This window comes from Cetorhinus maximus, chromosome 11 (genome assembly GCF_964194155.1).
Source record: "Cetorhinus maximus chromosome 11, sCetMax3.hap1.1, whole genome shotgun sequence".
Lineage (NCBI taxonomy): Eukaryota > Metazoa > Chordata > Chondrichthyes > Lamniformes > Cetorhinidae > Cetorhinus > Cetorhinus maximus.
Window position 1 is genome coordinate 26,066,277 of NC_135889.1, and position 15,790 is coordinate 26,082,066.

The 15,790-nt window shown below is 46.4% G+C and overlaps 1 protein-coding gene across 1 annotated transcript in view; it reads right to left on the reverse strand.

Annotated features, from left to right (window-relative positions):
- Positions 1 to 15,790, reverse strand: part of LOC144686962 (dynein regulatory complex protein 11-like) — a 378,502-nt gene that overhangs the window by 24,588 nt on the left and 338,124 nt on the right. Inside the window, exons 14-15 of the mRNA XM_078552808.1 lie at positions 15,469 to 15,555; positions 14,825 to 15,002 (exon numbers count right to left, since the gene is read on the reverse strand). Of these exons, the coding sequence (XP_078408934.1) occupies positions 14,825 to 15,002; positions 15,469 to 15,555 (265 nt within the window). The remainder of the gene's footprint in view (positions 1 to 14,824; positions 15,003 to 15,468; positions 15,556 to 15,790) is intronic.

Here is a 15,790-nt window from a genome sequence, read left to right on the forward strand (position 1 = left end):
GTTTGGTCTCTCCAATGTAGAGGCGACCACATTGGGAGCAACGAATGCAGTAGACTAAGTTAGGGGAAATGCAAGTGAAATGCTGCTTCACTTGAAAGGAGTGTTTGGGCCCTTGGACGGTGAGGAGAGAGGAAGTGAAGGGGCAGGTGTTGCATCTTCTGCGTGGGCATGGGGAGGTGCCATAAGTGGGGGTTGAGGAGTAGGGGGTGATGGAGGAGTGGACCAGGGTGTCCCGGAGGGAACGATCCCTACGGAATGCCGTCAGGGGGGATGAAGGGAAGATGTGTTTGGTGGTGGCATCATGCTGGAGTTGGCGGAAATGGCGGAGGATGATCCTTTGAATGCGGAGGCTGGTGGGGTGATAAATGAGGACAAGGGGGACCCTATCATGTTTCTGGGAAGGAGGAGAAGGCGTGAGGGAGGATGCACGGGATATGGGCCGGACACGGTTGAGGGCCCTGTCAACGACCGTCAATGACTACGAAGACTTCTTCAGACCTACCAAATTGTAAACAACACCATACAATATGGTGGCAGCTTGTGGAAAAATATAAAATCTCACAGAAAATGTAGCAAAAAACTAAAATCTAAAATGCTGGAAGACTGAGAAAAATTCAGCAAAGCAGTCTGACCTGAAAAGAAGCTGCAGAACCAGAGGCACAGAGGAAAGAAAATCAGCAGGACAAGGCTCCAAAGAAAGGTTTAAGAAGTTGAAGGCAAAAATACTGCAGTAGAAGACTCCATTGAATATTCTTTGAAATACAAATCTCAGGGTGCCGAGTTAGCTGTCCAAGGAGGGGTGAGCTAAAACTTAATTCTAGGATAAAACAAGTCCTGAGAAACTTTTAGTTTAGTGGTCAGAAATTGCTGTTTAAAAATTCCATCGGAGGGGCCAGATCCCTGAGTCGGAGCCCGAAGAAAGATTACTTTGTAAATTTGATTTATCAAATCTGTGCAAAAATTAAAATCGCCCACAATTATTACAGTTCCTTTCTTACAAGCCCCATTATTTCTAGATCTTTGCTCTGTCCTACATTGTCCTACAGTAAAAGGCTCAGATAAACCCAGAAATTGGTTACTGAGATGTGTGTCATGGTGCAACAAGATCTGGTAACACAGGTTGCAGATCCGCTTGCCCTGCCAGTGGCACTTAAGGTCACAGTGGTTCTGGATTTTTAAGCGGGCAGCTCTTTCCAGGGGTCAGCCACAGACTTCTGTGGCATATCACAATCGGCTGCACACAGATACATCAAGGCAGTTATATATGCCCGCTTTGATCACGTGAGGAGTACATAAACTTCCTAATGGATGTGGCGTTGTAGATGTAGAAGGCCAAGGGGCTTGCTGAATTAGCAGGCACCCTCTGGTACAGGGGGTTATTGAGGGCATCACCATGAGGGCACCAAGTCATCAAGCAGGCACCTTCATAAACAGGAAATACTTCCATTCCTTGAGTGAGCAGGTGGTGTGTAACTACAACAAGGTCTTCCTGCATATATGTGCACGGTGTCCTGGAAGCTGCCATGATTCTTTTATAGAGAGGATTTCGCAGTTGCGTCAGCTTTTCAGACGCCAATACAGGTCATGGGAGTGACATGGAGGAGGAGGAAGAGGGTGGCAATGAGAGGCAACCCGAGGGGTGTGACTATGTAGCCATGGCAGATTCATTACATGAGAGGGTACATACAAACATATGAAATAGGAGCAGGAGTAGGCCACTCTGCCCTTCGAGCCTGCGCCCCCATTTAATAAGATCATGGCTGATCTGAATGTAACCTCAACCTGTCTACCCCCTATAACCTTTCACCCCTTGTTAATCAAAAATCTATCTAGCTCTGTCTTAAAAATATTCAATGACTGCTTCCACCGCTTTTTGAGGAAGAGAGTTCCAAAGACTCACAACCTCGGAGAGAAAAAGTTCTCCTCATCTCTGTCTGAAATGAGTGACCCCTTATTTTTAAACAGTTCCAGATTCTCTCACAAGAGATATTCTCTCCGCATCCACCCTGTCAAGACTCCTCAGGATCTTAAAGGTTTCAATTAAGTCACCTCTTACTCTTCTAAATTCAAGTGGCTACAAGCTTAACCTTTCCTGCCTTTCATCATTCCTGGTCTAGTAAACCTTCTCTGGACTGCTTAGAATGCCAGAAGCATCATCGCCTGAAACCTGCAAATTCATAGTAGATTTTCCTAGGCTCTTGAAATGTCACTAAATTCATCAGCCAGTCACTGTTGATCAGCTTCCACATAATAAACTTTTAACATGGAAGTCACACCTCTTCAGACAAATACCCATCCCCAACAAGAGAGGAAAACAACAGCACAAACGAAAAGTCAGTGCCATCAACATGGATGAAACCATGAGCATTATAGCCCTTGGCCTCAACATAGTGCACAAATACACTTTGAGAAATTCTTCACAACCTGGATCGTGCACATATATGTCAGAGGCTGTCAATGAGCCAGTGATAATGCCATCTAGTCAAACCATGCCCACAATGCCAAAAGTGACAGTAGGAAGCATGACTTTACACCCATGATCTTCAGATACGATTGTATCTTCTAACAATATTGCAGTGACTGCACATTGTGCAGGGTGATGCCACATGTTAGTACATTACCGAAAAATTCACCTTGCTGGAACTCAGCAGGTCTTCCTGCATTGAATCTGTGATCAGAAATGGACCCTGCTGCGCTCATGGTGGAGGCTATCTCCTACAATGCCCTCTTGGTCATAGAGTCATAGAGTTATACAGCACAGAAACAGGCCCTTCGGCCCATTGTCTGCACCGGCCATCAAGCACCTATCTATTCTAATCCCATTTTCCATCACTTGGCCCATAGCCCTGTATGCTATGGCATTTGAAGTGCTCATCTAAATACTTCTTAAATGTTGTGAGGGTTCCTGCCTCTACCACCCCCTCAGGCAGTGTGTTCCAGATTCCAACCACCCACTGGGTGAAAAAATCTTTCTTCAAATCCCCTTTAAATCTCCTGCCCCTTACCCTAAATCTATGCCCCCTGGTTATTGACACCTTCATAAAGGGGAAACGTTTCTTCCTATCTACCCTATCTATGCCCCTCATAATTTTGTATGTCTCTATCAGGTCCCCCTTCAGCCTTCTCTGCTCTAAGGAAATCAACCCTCGCCTATCCAGTCTCTCTTCATAGCTGAAACGCTCCAGCCCAGGCAACATCCTGGTGAATCTCCTCTTCACCCTCTCCGGTGCAATCACATCTTTCCTATAGTGTGGCAACCAGAACTGCACACAGTACTCCAGCTGGTGTTTTATACAGCTCCAACATAACCTCCCTGCTCTTATATTCTACGCCTCGGCTAATAAAGGCAAGTATCCCATATGCCTTCTTAACCACCTTATCTGCCTGTGCTGCTGCCTTGAGGGATCTACGGACATGTACACCAAGTTCCCTCTGATCCTCTGTACTTCCTAGAGTCCTACTATTCAGCCATGTTAGTCCTCCCAAAAATGCATCACCTCACACTTCTCAGGGTTAAATTCCATTTGTCACTGCTCTGCCCATCTTACCAGCCCATCTATATTGTCCTGTAATCGAAGGCTTTCCTCCTCACTATTTACAATACCACCAACTTTCGTGTCATCCACGAACTTACTGACCATACCTCCTATATTCACGTCTAAATCATTAATGTACACTACTAACAGCAAGGGTCCCTGTGGTACACCACTCGTCACAGGCTTCCAATCGCAAAAACAACCTTCGACCATCAGCCATGGGGGAATGGGGCTGGACGAATGTTTTTTGTTTCTATCACTACCAGATGGCATGCTGCACTCCCGAATATAAACTACCCTGCTGGCCTGCTGACTAAATTATGATCACTTCCATCAAAGTGCTCTGCAACTGATACTCAAATGCCCAGCTTCATTCCCTAAAACTAAGCCCAGAACCACTTGTTAGGCATGTTATGTACTGGCTCAAGAAATGCTCTTAAATTCTCTTAAAGCCCATTTTAATAATTTTGCTCCCTCAATGTTTTTACATTCATTCTAGCCAGTGAATATTAGGACAGTTGAAATATCACTATTTCTGTCCTCTTGGTTTTGCACTTCTCAGAGTTTGCCTACATATTTGCTCTTCTATCTCCCTCTGACTTTTTGGGGTCTAAGGTGACACAGTAGTGTGATTGCCCCTCTTTTGTTATTCAGTTCAATCCACATTTGCTGATCCTCCAACCATATCATCTTTTGTGAGAACTATAACTGTTTCTTTCATCAATCTTGTGACACCCCTCCTTTTTTAACCCCCTCTCTATCTCATCTGAAAACCTTGTAACTGGGAATGTTGAACCACCATTCCTGGCCTTCTTTCAGCCACGTTTTAGTGATCATATAAGTGCATATTCTTACCTGTCAATCTATGTCCTCAGCTCATCTGCTTAATTCCTTGACTTCTCACATTCAAGTGTATATCATATAGCGCTGCCAAACTCCCTTGTCTATTTTCTATACTTTTTCTAGAATTTTCAATGCCCATTGGCATCAGGCATCATGGCGGGCACTGCACTGGCCAGATGAGGCAGGCGTGAAGGCCCTCATACCCAGAAGGAAAAAATAGTAAAAACTGGGAAATAAGAATAATGGTCTGAACTGGTCTTATATACTTCAAAATGGAACACCAGTAAAACTGGGAAATAAGAGTACTGGTTCGAACTGTTTTTTCCCTTCTGGGAGATTTGTGGAGGGTGATGATGACATGCAGTGAGGAGACACCATAGATCCTCACATTGTATCTGTGAATGTTTGACTCCTGTCTGGCTGATGGCAGCGCACATACCCTCTGTGATAAGGCTCTTGTCATGGAGACACAGCAGATGCCCATAGTCACTACATTCCAGGAGGTTGATGACGACATGCAGTGGGGACACTCCATAGATCCTCACAGAGCTTTTGTGAATGTCTGACTCTTGTGAATGGCTGATGGCACCTTGCTTGCACTCTGTGAACAGGGTCATATCATGGAGATGTAGCGGGGAAACTTTAACTTTTCCTGATCCTATGGCATTTTCGTGAGCTGAGCCCTTCAGGACCACACTGTCAGTGGATAGAGATGCTGATGAGATGGGGGCCAAAGGTGCTGAAAGAACACAGACAGAATGATGGACTCTGTGCCACCGACACCCCATCAAGGTACAAGTATGATGGATGTGACCAGTGACAGAAAAGGCACACCATCAGTATGCTAGAAAGGTTGCACAAAGCACTGGGAAGAGGCCCTGGACTGAGACACCTGCCTTTATCTTGTGCAGGGACCAAGGTTTCACATCTGACTGACAAGAACGCTGCTCATTTTGGGGAGGCAGTGGCATAGTGGTATTGTCACCAGACTAGTATTCCAGAGACCCAGCGTAATGCTCTGCGGACCTGAGATCGAATTCACCACGGCAGATGGCGAAATTTGAACTCAATAAAAATCTGGATATAAAGTCTAATGATGACCATGAAACCATCGCCAATTTTTGTAAAAACCCACCTGGTTCAGAAATCTGCTATCCTTACCTGGTCTAGCCTACATGTGACTCCAGACCCACAGCAATGTGGTTGTGACTCTTAAAAATGCCCTCTGAATGAGGGCAATTAGGGATGGGCAATAAATGTTGGCCTAGCCAGCAATGCCCACATCCCATGAATTATTAAAAATAAAATCATCAGAACAAGGAGCCATAGGCAAGGAGACATTCTTGGGAGTTTATTAACAAAGTGAACATTATGTACAAGTGACTAACACCCGTGCCCAGTCTGTGCAAATACAACTTCTTAACTTTCCTAACCCTTCTGCTATGTCTTGGTATTTCCCTGACATCCACAGCAGAAGTGAAGGCAACCTGCTGACTGCTACGCCCTGTCTGTGATGATATTAACGGGCGTCATCTGGAGGGCTGAGGCCTGCATTTGGGGTCCTGCTCTGTGGCAGTGGCACCCCCCTCAGACTATGGAGCTGGATTTGCTGGGGTCACAGGAAGAGGGGATTCGGAAGGGCCGGACACTCCTGGAGTCACCCAGGTGGATGGCGTCGGGGTGTGCACCTGTTGATCCTCCTCCCTATGAGTCCGCCAGGGTCCCTGGCTGACTCTTTGAGGACAAAGGGAAGCTAGAGTAAGATCGAGCCGCCCCGCACAACTTCTCACGCTGATACTGTTGCTGGCCAACAATGGGGCAGTGTTGGAGTTCAGCCTGCTCAGCAGTGCAGGACCCCTGTCTTGGACTAAGGTCTCCATGGCGGCCGCCATCACCTCACCACCAGTGTTGACCGTGGTGTGTTGGCATGCCAGCGCTATCACCTCAGACTGAAGGCGGACAGGCTCCTCCTTGCAATCTGGGAGGTGCAGTGGATGTCCCTTCCTGGTGGTCCCGAGCTTGCTTTTGTGGCTCCAGCAACTGAGGTATGACCGAGTCCAGAGGCTCATCATCTGACTCGGACTCAGTGGATGCCTGGTCTCCAGCAGTACTCCTAGTGCCGGAAATCTGGGAAGTCCCTGCCTCCGCCTACTACGGATCTGATTGTACGATGTGCACATCAGATTGTGACCCCAAAGCTTGGCCCACTGAAGTATGTCGCTGCGCTGGTGGAGGGTGTGGGTGAGCGCCTGTGGCAGGTCTTCAATGAAGGTTTCAGCAGACGCCTCTTCTGAAGTGTGTTCGAGGGCCTGGGTCGTGGACTTCCCATCTATTTCCCGGATGTGCCTGCGAAAGCAAGGAGAGATAATTAGTGCATGGCAGTGGCCCGTGAAACAGGAGACATCACTCACAGCATGGTTGTCTGATGGATGTTGCACTGTTGGATCCTCATTTGGTGAGCACTGCTATCAGCTTCACCGTCGGCACATGAATGGTCCAGATCTTCGTCGGCTGGATGACTATTTTCAAAGTCTGTGAGGATCTTGGTTGCAGGAATTCCTCCACCAGCATGTGACCGCTCCCTCTTGTTGTGTGCCAGCTTGTCCCGCATGAAAACAGATGGAGAGTGTAAGTAGGGCACCTGCTAGGCCAAATGATAAGTATGCCTGATATGTGTGTGTGGTGAATGGTCCCATGGACAGGGTGAGGACAATGTGAGAGAGTGAATGGTGATGTCCCTTGAACTGACAGTGAGTGCAATCCCTGTGGATGTGCGGTGGGTTTGTGAGTGTGTGAGTTGAGAGTAATAAAGAAGAGTGACTTCTCCTGGCAGAACAAAGGAGATCATTCATCCTCTTTTGGCACTGGGTAGCTGCCCTCTTTTGCAGGGTGTTGGCACTCACCACTGCTGCCACTGCCTCCCAAGCTGGATTGGTGATGTTGCTGTCCCTCCTGAGGACATTATGGCGGGCCTCCACGGTGTCCAAAAGGTGCTCCAGGGACGCATCACTGAATCAGGGGGGGGCTTGCCATTCAGGGCCATGTCTTCTGTGCAGCAGTCCTGGGCTGGAAGCACTGAGAGGTTTGTGCGCGGCTGCACTTTAAATATGGCACCCGGTGTGAGGAAGCGGCGAGGTAATAGCGTGGCAGGCGAATCGGAGGCCACGCAGCAGCGAAACAGCACGTTTCCCACGAATACATGCTTCATAAGGTGAGATTGGGAAATTGGCATTCTGCCCGCTACCACACTTGGTGCAAATCTAAGAAGATTCCACCCTTTGTTTCCTCTGCCTACCAAACAGGCTTACTAATTTTCTTTTTTCTATTTCCAGTTTTTCTTCTCTCTCTCCTTTATCTACTCTGAAGTTCCCATGTCCCTTCCAAGCTAGTTTAAACCATCCCCAATGGTATAATTAAAACCCTTTTCAAGGATACTGATCTTTGCCCTGTTGAGTTGCAACCTGTTCAGCTTGTACAGGTCCCACCTCCAGCAGAAGCTGAACCAATGTCTCAGCAATCCCTTCCCTCCTGCACCTTCTCTCCAGCCATGTTGTCTTCAGCTCAATCTTCTTTTTTCTGTACTCTTTAGGGCATGGCACCTGAAGTAATACAAAGATTACTATCTTTGAGATCCTGCTCTTCAACTGCTCTCCCAGCTCCCTAAACTCAGCCTTCTGGACCCCATCCCTATTTCCGCCTATGTTATTCATGCTAATACGGATCATGACCTCTGGCTATTCACCATATCCCCTCAGAATGTTCTTCAGCCATTCAATAACATCCTTAACCCTGGCACCAAGGAAGCAACATGCCATCCTGGCATCACATCTGCGGTTACAGAAGTGTCTGTCTGTTCCACTCACTTTTGAATCCCCTGCCACTATTGCTTTTCCACTTTTCCTCCTCCTCTACCCATGGTGCTGTAGACTTGGCTCTACCTGAACTCCCCAGAGGAACCATCATTCTAACCAGTTTAGATGACTGGATACCAGTTGAAGAGTGACATCCACTCATGGGATTCCTGCCTGCCTGCCTCCTTATTCTTCTGTTGGTCCCCCATTCCATCTCTGCTTGCACATTTTTAAGCTGTGAAGTGGCCACCTCCAGAAATGATGCATCGTAGCCACTCCAGCTCCTGTTCAAGCTTGCATTTGTCCAGATTAGAAGAAGCACCCAGTATTCCCACATGGCACAGGAGTGTGTGTACTGTTGTCTTGAAAGCAATGGGTGCAGGAAATCCCACATTGTGATTGATACACCCATTTTTGAGCTGTGGCCAAATTTTGCAGCCTTGAATCTTAGAGGCAAGGAGAATTCATGGGGCAAAGTACAACACCAACACTGTTGGGAATTCAGCTCATCTTGGACATCCCAATGCATCCTGAGCTAAAGTAAAAATAAAATATGCTGGAAATACAGCATCACCTGTGAAAAACAAAGAAAAAAACAGCATAATGTTTTTGTTTTAGACCCTTCCTTAAGGTTGCTCCAAGTTCCTGACAGCTTCTTCACTGACAAAAACAAAAATACCTGGAAAAACTCAGCAGGTCTGGCAGCATCTGCTTGGAGGAGCACAGTTAACGTTTCGAGTCCGAATGATCCTTCAACAGAACTAAGTAAAAATAGAAGAGAGGTGAAATATAAGCTGGTTTAAGGGGGGTTGGGACAAGTAGAGCTGGATAGAGGGCCAGTGATAGGTGGAGATAACCAAAAGATGTCACAGACAAAAGGACAAAGAGGTGTTGAAGGTGGTGATATTATCTAAGGAATGTGCTAATTAAGGGTAGAAAGCAGGACAAGCAAGGTACAGACAGCCCTAGTGGGGGTGGGGTGGGGTGAAGGAATCAAAAAAGGCTAAAAGGTAGAGATAAAACAACGGATGGAAATACATTTAAAAATAATGGAAGTAGGTGGGAAAAGAAAAATCTATATAAATTATTGGAAATAATTTCTAAAAAGTTGGCACTTCCGCCAACTCCAGCATGATGGCACCACCAAACACATCTTCCCTTCACCCCCCCTGGCGGCATTGCACAGGGATCGTTCCCTCCGGGACACCCTGGTCCACTCCTCCATCACCCCCTACACCTCAACCCCCTCCCACGGCACCTTCCCATGCAACCGCAGAAGGTGCAACACCTGCCCCTTTACTTCCCCTCTCCTCACCGTCCAAGGGCCCAAACACTCCTTTCAAGTGAAGCAGCATTTCACTTGCACTTCCCTCAATTTAGTCTACTGCATTCGTTGCTCCCAATGCGGTTTCCTCTAAATTGGAGAGACCAAACGCAGATTGGGTGACCGCTTTGCAGAACACTTAAGTCTGTCCGCAAGCATTACCCAGACCTCCTTGTCGCTTGCCATTTCAACATTCCACCCTGCTCTCATGCCCGCATGTCCGTCCTTGGCTTGCTGCATTGTTCCAGTGAAGCTCAACGCAAACTGGAGGAACAGCACCTCATCTTCCAACTAGGCACTTTACAGCCTTCCGGACTGAATATTGAGTTCAACAATTTTAGATCATGAACTCTCTCCTCCATCCCCACCCACTTTCCGATCCCCCCCCTTTTTTTCCCAATAATTTATATAGATTTTTCTTTTCCCACCTACTTCCATTATTTTTAAATGTATTTCTATCCATTGTTTTATCTCTAACTTTTAGCCTTTTTTGATTCCTTCACCCCACCCCACCCCCACTAGGGCTATCTGTACCTTGCTTGTCCTGCTTTCTACCCTTAATTAGCACATTCCTTAGATAATATCACCACCTTCAACACCTCTTTGTCCTTTTGTCTGTGACATCTTTTGGCTATCTCCACCTATCACCGGCCCTCTATCCAGCTCTACTTGTCCCAACCCCCCTTAAACCAGCTTATATTTCACCTCTCTTCTATTTTTACTTAGTTCTGTTGAAGGATCATTCGGACTCGAAACGTTAACTGTGCTCCTCCAAGCAGATGCTGCCAGACCTGCTGAGTTTTTCCAGGTATTTTTGTTTTTGTTTTGGATTTCCAGCATCTGCAGTTTTTTGCTTTTAGCTTCTCCATTGATGCTATTTCAGTGTTAAGTTCAGTAATTATATCTGGGGACAAGCTGCAATTGCACCCCTGCCATTAATTGAATGTCTAATAATACTAATCGAACTATTTCATTCTGTTGGACTTCTTCCAGCATGCAGACACATCTGATAGCTAAGATTTATGTAATAAAAGCATATTACTGCAGATGCTGGAAATCTGAAATAAGAATAGAAAGTGCCAGAAATATTCAGTTGGTCTGGCAGCATCTATGGGGAGAGAAACAGAGTTAACGTTTTGAGTTGAAAATGACTCTTCAGAATTTAAGGAAAGCAGAAATGTGATAGATTTTATGCCATTGAGAGGTGGTGGGAGGAGGAGAAGGTAAAGCAGAAGGGAAGGGTTGGGACAGGGTAGAAGACAGGAAGAGATTAAATGTCAAAGGTACCATGGTACAAAAGGCAAAAGGAGCGGTAACAGTTGTAGTAAAGAAGCAAAGGCCCTGAGGACTCCTGAGGATGCTTTAGCAGACCCCTAGGAAGTCCCAATGCAAGGACTCCATGGGAATTGCCTGGCAAGTTTCAACTTCTGATGGACAATTTCCCTGTGCTTGGAACCCTCCAAAAAGGTTTCTGACTCTGAGTTAGAGACAGAGACTTTGAAGGAATCCGACTCAGTTATTTGGGTAGTTACCCAGGGAATGTTGGACAGGAAAACCACGTCCTGGATATCTGTACAACTGACCGCCCCCCAACTCCCCACTGACTGTCCCCAACTCCCCTCCCTGACCCTTCCACCCCGTTGACAATCCAACCTGACACTTCGACTCCCCGAACCTCCAACTCCCCCTGACCCTCCAATAACCCCTTGACCCTATGACTCCTGTCCTTCTGACTCCCCCTCTTGAACCTCCAACACCTCCCAAGACACTTTGACTCTCCCCAGCCCTCCAACTCCCACTGGCTTCCAACCCTCCAATCCCCAGCTGACCCTCTGACACCCCCCATGACCCTCCAACTCTCCCCGGCCCTCTGACTTCCCCCTGATCTCTGGCTTCCCCCTGGCCTTTCAACTATTCCCCTGACTCTCCAATTTTCCCCTGACCCTCCAACTCCCCCATGACACTCCCATTCCTCCCGATCTCTGACTCACTCCTGGTCTTTCAATTACTCCCCTGACTCTCCGGCTTGCCCTGACCCTCCCACTCCCCCAACTCACCGACTACCCCTGACCCTCCAACTTCCCCCTGACTCTGTGGCTACCCCTGGCTCACTGCCTCTACCCCGACCCTCCGACTCCCCCCAACTCGACCTCAACACCCTACCCACCCTGCCACTCTACCCACCCTGCTACCTACCACCCCTGCCACTCCACCCAACCTGGCTCTCTATACATCCTGCCATATTACCAGCCTGCCACCACTGTTCCACCTACGTCCCTGCCACCATACCCAACTGGGACCCAACCCACCCTACAACTCCATCCTTACCCACCCTACCCACTGATGGAGGAGCCCAGCATATGAGTGCAAAAGATAATGCTGAAGCATTCACAACAATCTTCAGCCAGAAGTGCCAAGTGGATGATTCATCTCGGCCTCATGCGGAGGTCCCCACATCACAGACACCAGTTTTCAGCCAATTTAATTCACTCCACATGATATCGAGAAATGGCTGAAGGCACTAGATGCTGCAAAGGCCCTGACAATATTCCCGCAATAGTACTGATGACTTGTGTTCCAGAATTTGCTGTGCCCCTAGCCAAGCTGTTCCAGTACAGCTACAACACTGGCATCTACCCAGCAATGTGGAAAATTGCCCAGGTATGTCCTGTACACAAAAAGCAGGACAAATCCAACCCAGCCAATTATTGCCCTATCAGTCTACTCTCAATCATCAGTAAAGTGATGGAAGGGGTCATCAAAAGTGCTATCAAGCAGCACTTGCTTAGCAATAACATGCTCACTGACGCTCAGTTTGGGTTCTGCCAAGGGTGACTCAGCTCATTACAGCCTTGGTTCAAATATGGACAAAAGAGTTGAACTCCGGAGGTGAGAGTGACTGCCCTTGACAGGGCATTTGACCGAGTGTGGCATAAAGTAGCCCTAGTAAAACTGGAGTCAATGGGAATCAGGGGAGAAAAAACTCCGCTGGTTGAAATTATACCTAGCACAAAGGAAGATGGTTGTGGCTCTTTGAGATCAATCATCTCAGTTCCAGGACATCACTGCAGGAGTTCTTCAGGGTAGTGTCCTAAGCCCAACCATCTTCAGCTGCTTCATCAATGACCTTCCTTCTATCATGAGGTCAGAAGTGGGGATGTTTCTGATGATTGCATAATGTTCAGCACGATTCATGACACCTCAGATACTGAAGCAGTCCACTTCCAAATGCAGCTAGACCTGGACAATATCCAGGCGTGGGCTGATAAGCAAGTAACATTCGTGCTACACAAGTACCAGGCAATGAGCATCTCAAACAAGAGAGGATCTAACCAATACCCCTTGACATTCAATGGCATTACCATCACTGAATCCATGACTATCAACATGCTGGGGGTTACCACTAACCAGAAACTGAACTGGACTGGCCATATAAATACTGTGGCTACAAGAGCAGATCAGAGGCTATGAATCCTGTGGTGAGTAACTAACCTCCTGACTCCACGAAGCCTGTCCACCAGCAGTGTGATGGGATACTCTTCACTTGCCTGGTTGAGTGCAGCTCCAACAGCACTCAAAAAGCTTGACACCATCCAGGATAAAGCTTGATTGGCACCCCTTCCACAAACATTCACTCCCTCCACCATCTACAAGGCGCACTGCAGAAACTCACTAAGGCTCCTTATGCAGCACTTCCAAACCCACGATCACTACCATATAGAAGGACAAGGGCAGCTGATACAAGGGAACACCACCACCCTGAGTTTTCCCTCCAAGCCACTCACCATCCTGACTTTGAAATATATTGTCATTCCTTCACTGTCACTGGGTCAAAATCCTGGAACTCCCTCCCAGCAGCACTGTGGGTGTACCTACACCATAGGGACTGCAGCGGTTCAAGAAGGCAGCTCACTGTCACCTTCTCAAGGGAAACCAGGGATGGGCAATATATGGTGGCCTAGCCAGTGACGTCCACATCCTGTAAACGAATAATAAAAAAAACTTATCCACTTACCTCACTCACAGTTATTTACTAACACACTGAAAACCTATTTAAATGTCCCAAAGCTTTTCATTGTGTTTGTGAATGAAGACTTATCAAAATATGGCATCTAGTGCGATAAAAAGGGAGCATGGCTTGACTTCCCCCAACAATCCTGCACTACGAAGGAGGTCTCTCAGAACAGATTTTCTCCACATTTCTGAAGAGACCGGTTTGGAAATCTGGGCCAGAAGAGCGAAGCTCCATTTTAGTGTAAAAAAAGGAGTGGAGTGGCAATCTGTCACTATTTGCCAGTCCTTAGAAGATTCGACCCAAAGCATTTGTTCAGAGTGTGCGTGAATGGCAGGATAATGAAGAGCTCTGTCTGAAAACGAAAACATGAAAATCAAAATTAAGACTGGCACATTGCAAAAAAAGGAGGAATCAAACTAGGGCACAAAGTTCATGGTGTGAAATTGTGGGACTCAATGTTGAGTCCAAAAGGCTTGAAAGCGCCTAACTGGAAGATAAGTTCCTCGAGTTTGTGTTGAGCTTCACAGCAGGCCAAGGTCAGAAATGTGAGCTTGAAAGCAAGATGGTGAATTAAAATGGCAAGCAACTGGAAGCTCAGAGTCATGCTTGTGGACTGGGTGGAGGTGTTCCAGAAAGCGGTCACCCAATTTGTGGTTGGTCTCTCCAGTGTAGAAAAGATTGCATTGTGAGCAGCGAATACAGTATACCAAATTGAAAGAAGTACAAGTGAATCACTGTTCACCTGGGAGGCATGTTTGGGTCTTTGATGGTGAGGATTTCTACCTTCCTTCAGTTCTGTAGAAAACTTATATTCAACTTGAAATATTAACTGTTTCTCTCTCTACTGATGCTGCCAGACGTGCTGAGTATTTCCAACACTTTCTGTTTTTATTTATGATTTACATAAATTCGATTTAGCACTTTCTTCTCACTGCAAATGTGTGCGCAGAGCAAGGTAGCACGGCATTAGACTCTTTCCTGTTTCAGGTTCAAGAAGAGGTTTTCCTGAGCTTGCATACAGGTGCACCGATAACCTGGGTACAGCAAGTATCAGAAAAGTGAGCTGGCCAGTTCACATACCTGAATTACCTTCCCTTTATTTAAACAGAGGAATATGCCAGGTTTTTTTTCATAGGCATGACTTTTGGTCCACCAGATTTTCTAATATTCATTGCACCCAAGTGATCCAGTGAACCAGGGCATAGATCCACGAACATCTCCTCTACATAAGGATCAATATTTACTCTGTACTCACCAAAGCGAGATGTATAGTCAGGTCTAGGAATTAGCACAATTTTCTGGAAACCTCGACAGAAAGACTTTAATTCTGCATCAAAGGGTCGTTGCGTTGTGCCCACAATGAGAACACGATCTTCTGCTTTAATGGATTTGAGTATTTTTGGGAAAGATTTCTTTAACCGCTTTGGTTCCAGCTACACAAGATGAGATAAGGAGAAATTTGATGCTACAGGTACAGAAAAGAAGGCTTAACACTAAACAACTGAATGTTTCACAATCTTTTCGGGAATTGTTAAAATGTGTACCATCCTGTTTGATACTTTACCAAGGACCATATTCCACAGATGAAAATATGCAGATGGATTATTTGTTTCACACAGAGTTTTTTTATAATGTTACCGTGGAGCAATTGGGAAAAATGAATAGATACAGTGCTATCGATCTACACATACAAATAACCTTCCCTTTTGTGAGTCTATCATACTTCAAGAGTGTTGCGCTTGAATGGAGCACAAATGCAAAGGCTGTCACACTGTATCAATTAGTTCATAAATTTTATTAATTAAACAGCAACTGAAAAAGTCCGTACAAGTCGACTGACTTCACAAGCTGGGCCAGCTAACAGCTAAAATATCACTTAACAAAAAAACTTGTGCATACCTCCTTCTCCATCTTTGGAACCTTCTTGTAGAAAATTTTCTCTGCATTGTCAATCCACACAACAGAAGGCTGCAACAGGCGAGCAACCTGAGTAAAATCATACCACCAGCAGGGTTAGGATTAAAACAGGTATATATGATGCAAAAACATTGGGCATGAAGGGGGAGTGCAGCCAACCATTTGGAAGCTGCTCTTTTAACTTGAAAAACTAAACAGCAGGAAGCATTTATCAACACAATGCAGCTGACAGGTGACACGTAGTATAGTGGTCAGGCCCATAGCGAAGGAAAGAGCTCCAGGCTGTTGACACAAATGTGCTATT